The sequence below is a fragment of the Hipposideros armiger genome, unplaced genomic scaffold (assembly GCF_001890085.2).
Source record: "Hipposideros armiger isolate ML-2016 unplaced genomic scaffold, ASM189008v1 scaffold_443, whole genome shotgun sequence".
Taxonomy (NCBI): Eukaryota; Metazoa; Chordata; class Mammalia; order Chiroptera; family Hipposideridae; genus Hipposideros; species Hipposideros armiger.
In genome coordinates this window covers 1,630,237-1,637,652 of record NW_017731793.1, presented here as the reverse complement: position 1 = coordinate 1,637,652, position 7,416 = coordinate 1,630,237, and the positions used below count along the sequence as shown (strand labels likewise).

The 7,416-nt window shown below is 53.1% G+C and overlaps 1 protein-coding gene across 1 annotated transcript in view; it reads left to right on the top strand.

Moving 5' to 3' along the window:
• The window catches only part of BCR (BCR activator of RhoGEF and GTPase), a 141,506-nt gene that overhangs the window by 99,011 nt on the left and 35,079 nt on the right, over window positions 1-7,416 (top strand). Inside the window, exons 6-8 of the mRNA XM_019665405.1 lie at window positions 3,531-3,591; window positions 4,858-4,910; window positions 6,637-6,777. Coding sequence (XP_019520950.1) covers window positions 3,531-3,591; window positions 4,858-4,910; window positions 6,637-6,777 — 255 coding nt within the window. The remainder of the gene's footprint in view (window positions 1-3,530; window positions 3,592-4,857; window positions 4,911-6,636; window positions 6,778-7,416) is intronic.

Sequence of the window (7,416 nt, the reverse complement as noted above, 5' to 3'; positions counted from 1 at the left end):
TTTGGGAGCTAAGGGGATTTTGTTTCTCTGAACCAGGGAGCTGTTGACCTTGAGCACAAATCATGTGCATTCCTAGTGGAGAAATAGTCAACACTCCTATCTTAATTCTTAGGTTCTTATCTGAAAGAGTAGGAGCTGGGGAGGCGGAGGGTTTTCTCCTGACCTTGCATGGACTAGTGGTCCTGAATCAGGACCGATTCTGCCCCCTAGGGGACATGCTGCAATGTCTGGAGACATTTTTGGTTGTCACAGCTGCAGATGAAGAGGTGCTACTGGCATCTAGTGGACAGAGGCCAGGGGTGCTTTTAACATCCTGCAGTGCACAGGATAGCCCCCCAACAAAGAATCCTCCAGCCCAGAATGTCACCAGTGCCATGGTGGAGTCCTTAGGGTGGGAGCCCCTCTTGGTAGCGTTCAAACAGCCTGAGCTTGTGGGAGTGCCATTCAGGCCCTGCTTCCAGAATGGTGCTCATACAAGTGCTGTCCACGTAGCCTTGGGCTCTTTGTGAGAGGTGGCAGCGATGCCTGGGGAACCAGCAGCCCTGGTTACACCCAGTGTGTGTCGGGTTTGTGCACAGTGATGGGTGCCAGGGCCTCAGTCTCTCTAACTTGAGTCCTCTCGCCCCGATGCAGGACTTGCTGAAGCACACACCCTCCAGCCACCCCGACTACCCTCTGCTGCAAGACGCCCTCCGCATCTCTCAGAACTTCCTGTCCAGCATCAACGAGGAGATCACGCCCCGCCGACAGTCCATGACCGTGAAGAAGGGCGAGGTGAGCGTGGTCGGGGGTGGTTAGGGTTGGCCCAGCCTGCCTGGGCTAGAGGATGAGGGGCCCATCTGTGTTCCTCAGTAGACTGTCCCTGGACAGTTCAGCCTAACACAAGAAACACATTGCCTTCTGGGGTCCTTGACCCTGGAGGGGTAAAACGCAGTCCTTTGTGCAGGGCACAAGAGTGGAGTTTCAGGGGTGCGTGCCTCACTCAGCTGCCTCTTTCTTTTTTTCATGATGGTGGGTTATGTCCAGGGTCCCCCTTCTTTTCTTTATACCTTGCCAGTTCAGGGTCCCTAGTGAGGAGACAGGTGAGAAGGAGGATGGCACTTAGTCAGCCTAGAGCCACCTTGTTCCTCTTCAGTGTTTTTTTATTAAGGAACAGTTATCACCGGATTTAAGGATTTAAAAGGGAGAAGAAGAAAGGGAGGCATGTGCGGTTTGTATTTGTGATAGAGAACGGCTAGAGAAAGCGGGCTTGCCGTCTTTGGCCAGGAAGGTTCTCCTTGCCCTCCTTCCTGCCTCACTGACAGCCCCCCACCTGGTCTTCATCTCCCTGCACGTCAGCACTAAGAGGGTAAAGAACAGAGGGGCTCAGAACACACTGACCTCACCTGCCTGGTGGCCTCCGCCCTTGCTGTCTCCGCCTCTTCCTGGGAGGAGTCCAGCATGATGCCAGGCAGGTGCTGTCCAGGGCAAATGACATGTAGTGAGATGGCAGAGGTGTGGCAGTGGGGGAGCCAGCATCCATCATGAGCATCCTTTGTCAGAAGTGGCACTAAGGCGAGGGGAGCTGACCTGTGGCCTCTGGGGTCTCGTGCAGGGACAGGAGCCATCTAGCCCAGTCAGGGCAAGGGCTGGCAGTGAACTTGACTGTAGCTGCTGCCGAGAGCCACTTCCTCCTCTTTCTTGCGGTTTGTATGCCAGGTGCTTGGTGCCAGGGCCTGACCTGCCCAGCACCCAGGTTTTCTTTTCCTCCTCCCACCCTGGGCTGGTAGACAGGCTGCTCTGACCCCATCCTCCCCACACCTCTTTGGGAAGTGGTTCTCTGTGTGTTTAGTGGAAAGCTCCCATGTGCCCCGATTCTCATCAGGCTTGACTGCAAGTGAGTGGCTTGGTCAGCCTGGCCCAGGAAGGGCTGTGGAGGAGAGAGCTGTCCTCTCTACTCTACTCCCTGGGCCCGAGAGCTAGGCCAACACGGGGATCTGATCCGAGCATTGCTGCAAACTCATCCACTGGGTGGCCTGGAATGTGTGCTGCTCTCTAGTTTTTCCAATGGAAGAGAGGAACTGTGCTTCTGAGTTCTCATGATGACTCTGTGAGGTCAGAGGTGTTCTCCCTTCTTACAGGTGAGGAAATTGCGGCTCAGGTTGAATGATTTGCCCATGGTCACACAGCCACTAAATAGCTAAGGCAGGATGTGAGGCCTGATGTCCCTTGGCACCTGTGTGCACCACACACCTCAGTATGTGGGTTATGATTTATTATAGTTCCCCTTCCCCCGCCTCTGAACCGATAGGATTGGCCACCCCTCCCTCTGATCCCTGCATAAAGAGCTACCTGGTGGTAGGTGGTCTCAAAAAGGGGGATGTGCCCCTTTTGGCTGAGCGCACTACCCGAGTCTTAGGCACTGAGCGGAGCCCCATTTCTTGCTTCTCCTGCTGGGAACATGTTCGCAAGGGTTGGGNAGCACCTGATTTTTGCAGCCTCAGGTTTTGCTCTTGCACCCCCTCACATCCTTCGGCAACTGCTGAGGCTGACGTATGGAAGAATAATCACTGCGAGGGGCGTTAAACTCTCAGGAAAGGTACCAAACTGCATTGTGGAGTTTGGCCCCAGTGAGCTTAAAAACACCATCTTTTTTTAGTCCTGAGAGGTTTCCGGCCAAGAGGTTTGGAAAGCGATCTCTGAGCCCTTTCCTGTCCCTGTGCTGTTTTTTTGTTCAGAAGCCTAGTACTGGGAGTAACCACAGCTGCTTTCCAGAGACAATTTTAGGCACACGGAGATCTTTTATCCTCATTTCCCTGAGTGCTTTGGACCAAGTCAAGTGATGCCTTACATTAACAAATGTAAACCATGCCTTTGATGCAATTGTGTCACATATGACCTACCCACTAAAAAGCACTGCACTCCTCCCAGGACTCTCAGCACCTCATTCGTTAGCAAGTACGTTTGCTAAGCTGGGAAAGGGTAAGTGGAGGTGGAATCTAATATGGGTCTCAGTGGAGCCCCTGCCATCTCCAAAGGTGAGTGTGCTTTTTGGGCCCACCAGCCTCAGCACGTTGTTTCACTGCTCTAGGAAAGCAGTTCTGTGCATTTGGGAAGGGCCCTGCGGTTTGCCTGAGTTCACAGGATTCTCTCTGTCAGAGATTCTCAACCAGGGGTGATTTTGTCCCCAAGAGACACTTAGCAATGCCTGTGGACATTTTTGATTGTCACAATAACAGGAGGGGGTGCTACTGCACCCATAGATAGAGGCCAGGAATGCTGCCTAACATCCAGGACAACCCCCTAAAATAAGAGAATTTCCAGCCTGAACTCTCACTGGTGCCAAGATTGAGAAACTGTCCCAGGTGAACCACAGCTTGTCCTGTTTCTCATGCTACAGCCCAGGACACACCCTCAAGGCTTGTCGTATCTAGGGGTTTGTTACATGAGAGAAGGGTGAGATTTCTGCTGAAGGTTCCTGACTGTGGAACTTCCTGCCACATCAAAGCTGCTTTAGTTGTCCCCTGAAAATGTGCTTTTTTTCTTTGCAGAACCTGAGAGCCAGAAGCAACAAGGATGCCAAGGACCAAACAACCAAGAACTCTTTGGAAAGTGAGTTCTCTGTGCTGAGGCCCCTTCCTGCCCTGTGGGAGTGGCTCTGCAAGCAGATGAGGCATTTGCTGGGAAAGCAAACACCCGCCCTGCAGGGCCACCCTCTGGCACCTTTGCTGCTGCAGACTTCCAATAGTGATAGCAGGGACAAGGAAATAGCGGCACCCGGTGTGGCGGGGTGGGGAAGGACCCGGGCAGGACCAGCTTGCCACCAATAGTCAAGACCAGGAAGAATGGTAGACCTTAGGGAACACTCACAAGCCAGGCCCTGCTGGGCTTTAAAAATGTCATCGTGTTATCCCCAACAGCCCTGTAAGGAGGAGTTTATGTTCCGTTCTCTGGCAAAACAGGTTGAGGATAAATGTAACCCATGTAGAATGGCGGTTCCTAAGTGGCCTGGCATGGGGTGAAGCCAGAACACATAGCCTGTGTGCTCAGCTTCCGCCTCTCTGGGTGGAAAATGGGGTCAGGAACAACAGGTAACTTCCAGTTGTTAGGATAGTGGGAGAAGAGCAGAGAAGAGTGTCTCTGGTGCCCAGAGTTTTCACCACACTCTGAGCCTCAGTTTCCCCGTCTATGAAATGGGGGTAACGATGCATGTCCTACATTAGTTGTGGGAATCACATGAGGAAATACACCTGACTGTGTGTCAGAACACATCCAAGCCTGTGTGCCTGTGATGGGCCAGGCTCACCAGAGAAGTGGGAATAGCCAAGGTTGGCTGGGGCTCCTGTGCTACTGGAGTCCAGGTATCCATAAACACCTGTAACGCCGAGAGCTATGTTGACACCTGAGTCAGTTCCTGCTGTTCTCATAATCAGGCCTCCAAACTGTGCAGGGATGGATGTTGAGAGTGGCGTGCTGGTCTGCTCCTGGAAACGCTCTGAGCTGGAGAGCAGGTCTCCCTCCTGTCCTCACCAGGGTGCTGGCAGGTTCCCCAGCCCCCAGGGGTAGGCATCTATGCTGAGCCCTTTTAACAGTTGCCCCTGAGTCAGCCATGTGGACTTGGATTCTGACCAGCAGCTCTAGACTGGACATTTAATGTCACAGACTAAAAGCTCAAAGCATGGACCCTGGCCTTTGAGGTGCTCTTGACCAGGCTTGCCCTTGTCACTGTACAAAGGATGCTCTGGGTTTGCCGTTGTCAGTGGGAAGGTAAGGCTGCGCCATCTTCTAGACAACCCCGTATAGCGAAGATGAACAGGTGGGTGGTCTGGGTCTGCTGTCTCCGCGTGTGGCCATCTCATGCTTCCCGTCTCTCTGCAGCCCTGCTCTACAAGCCTGTGGACCGGGTGACACGCAGCACGCTGGTCCTGCATGTGAGTCACTACTCCCCGGGACTACTCACCCAGGGGTTCTTGGCATCTCCTATCCTGGGGCTGACACTATGTTTGTCAGTTTTTCCCACCTACTCCCCCCTTTTTTTCTGCTACATGCCTTTATTAAAGATGCAGAAATGAGGTTCCCTTGCTGTCCAGAGGCTCACAGAGGGATGGAGGGAGGTCTGGAGCAGGCTCTCCAGGTGTGCTGGGTGCTCATAGGAGTAGGCACAGGGAGAGAGTGTCCCATCCCACGTGGGAAGGGTTTTGTGGTCACATCGCGTGAACTGGGCTTCCAAGGTAGTTGGAGTAGGGGTGTGGATGCTGGGTGTGTTCCAGGGCCTTAGGGATGACCACTGCCTCCCAGCCTGGGGACAGGGTGCTTGGGGGAAGCCCTGCTTCAGTAGGGCTACTCCTGACGGCAGTGGGGAGTCACTGAAGGGGTTCTTAATACTAAGAAACAAAACCAGAGAAACGGCCCCTAATCCTACTGCCCAGGTGACTCTGTTCCCATATATTTAGAGCAAATTGTACATGTGTTGTTTTTTTAAATTTACAACTGAGCCTCAAAAGTGTGTGAAGTTTCTGTTTCCTTTCCCACTTCCTCCCCACAAAGGCGCCGCCACCACAAGATTCTTGATGCATGTGCCGACTCACGTGAACATCTTTTTTAATTACACAGAAGTGCTGTACATATTATTTCACACTTTGCTCTTTTTCACCTTAATAGCATATCATGGGGATTGTCCCACTTTGGCCCAAACAGCTCTGCTTCAGCCTTTTTTAAGCCTTGCAGTGTTTCATCAAATGGACATTTCAAAATTTCTTACCTTCCTCTGATTAAGGGTTATTGGACGGAGGGAGATGAAATGAAATTTGTGGTTTGGAAGGCTCTAGCAGGTGGCCGGTCGGAGTCTTGGAGACCCTGTATTCTGTCCCCTTGCTGTGATTAGCCCAGGCCTGCATAGCCAAGCACCTTGACAGGGAGAAGCCAGAGCCGCCTGGGAGCGGTGTGGGGCTGGCCTGGGACCACCTACACGCAAGTCTTCCTCCATGCTTCGTCCATTTATCCAGATTCTCTTTGCACATAGGGTTTGGGAGCTAAGGGGATTTTGTTTCTCTGAACCAGGGAGCTGTTGACCTTGAGCACAAATCATGTGCATTCCTAGTGGAGAAATAGTCAACACTCCTATCTTAATTCTTAGGTTCTTATCTGAAAGAGTAGGAGCTGGGGAGGCGGAGGGTTTTCTCCTGACCTTGCATGGACTAGTGGTCCTGAATCAGGACCGATTCTGCCCCCTAGGGGACATGCTGCAATGTCTGGAGACATTTTTGGTTGTCACAGCTGCAGATGAAGAGGTGCTACTGGCATCTAGTGGACAGAGGCCAGGGGTGCTTTTAACATCCTGCAGTGCACAGGATAGCCCCCCAACAAAGAATCCTCCAGCCCAGAATGTCACCAGTGCCATGGTGGAGTCCTTAGGGTGGGAGCCCCTCTTGGTAGCGTTCAAACAGCCTGAGCTTGTGGGAGTGCCATTCAGGCCCTGCTTCCAGAATGGTGCTCATACAAGTGCTGTCCACGTAGCCTTGGGCTCTTTGTGAGAGGTGGCAGCGATGCCTGGGGAACCAGCAGCCCTGGTTACACCCAGTGTGTGTCGGGTTTGTGCACAGTGATGGGTGCCAGGGCCTCAGTCTCTCTAACTTGAGTCCTCTCGCCCCGATGCAGGACTTGCTGAAGCACACACCCTCCAGCCACCCCGACTACCCTCTGCTGCAAGACGCCCTCCGCATCTCTCAGAACTTCCTGTCCAGCATCAACGAGGAGATCACGCCCCGCCGACAGTCCATGACCGTGAAGAAGGGCGAGGTGAGCGTGGTCGGGGGTGGTTAGGGTTGGCCCAGCCTGCCTGGGCTAGAGGATGAGGGGCCCATCTGTGTTCCTCAGTAGACTGTCCCTGGACAGTTCAGCCTAACACAAGAAACACATTGCCTTCTGGGGTCCTTGACCCTGGAGGGGTAAAACGCAGTCCTTTGTGCAGGGCACAAGAGTGGAGTTTCAGGGGTGCGTGCCTCACTCAGCTGCCTCTTTCTTTTTTTCATGATGGTGGGTTATGTCCAGGGTCCCCCTTCTTTTCTTTATACCTTGCCAGTTCAGGGTCCCTAGTGAGGAGACAGGTGAGAAGGAGGATGGCACTTAGTCAGCCTAGAGCCACCTTGTTCCTCTTCAGTGTTTTTTTATTAAGGAACAGTTATCACCGGATTTAAGGATTTAAAAGGGAGAAGAAGAAAGGGAGGCATGTGCGGTTTGTATTTGTGATAGAGAACGGCTAGAGAAAGCGGGCTTGCCGTCTTTGGCCAGGAAGGTTCTCCTTGCCCTCCTTCCTGCCTCACTGACAGCCCCCCACCTGGTCTTCATCTCCCTGCACGTCAGCACTAAGAGGGTAAAGAACAGAGGGGCTCAGAACACACTGACCTCACCTGCCTGGTGGCCTCCGCCCTTGCTGTC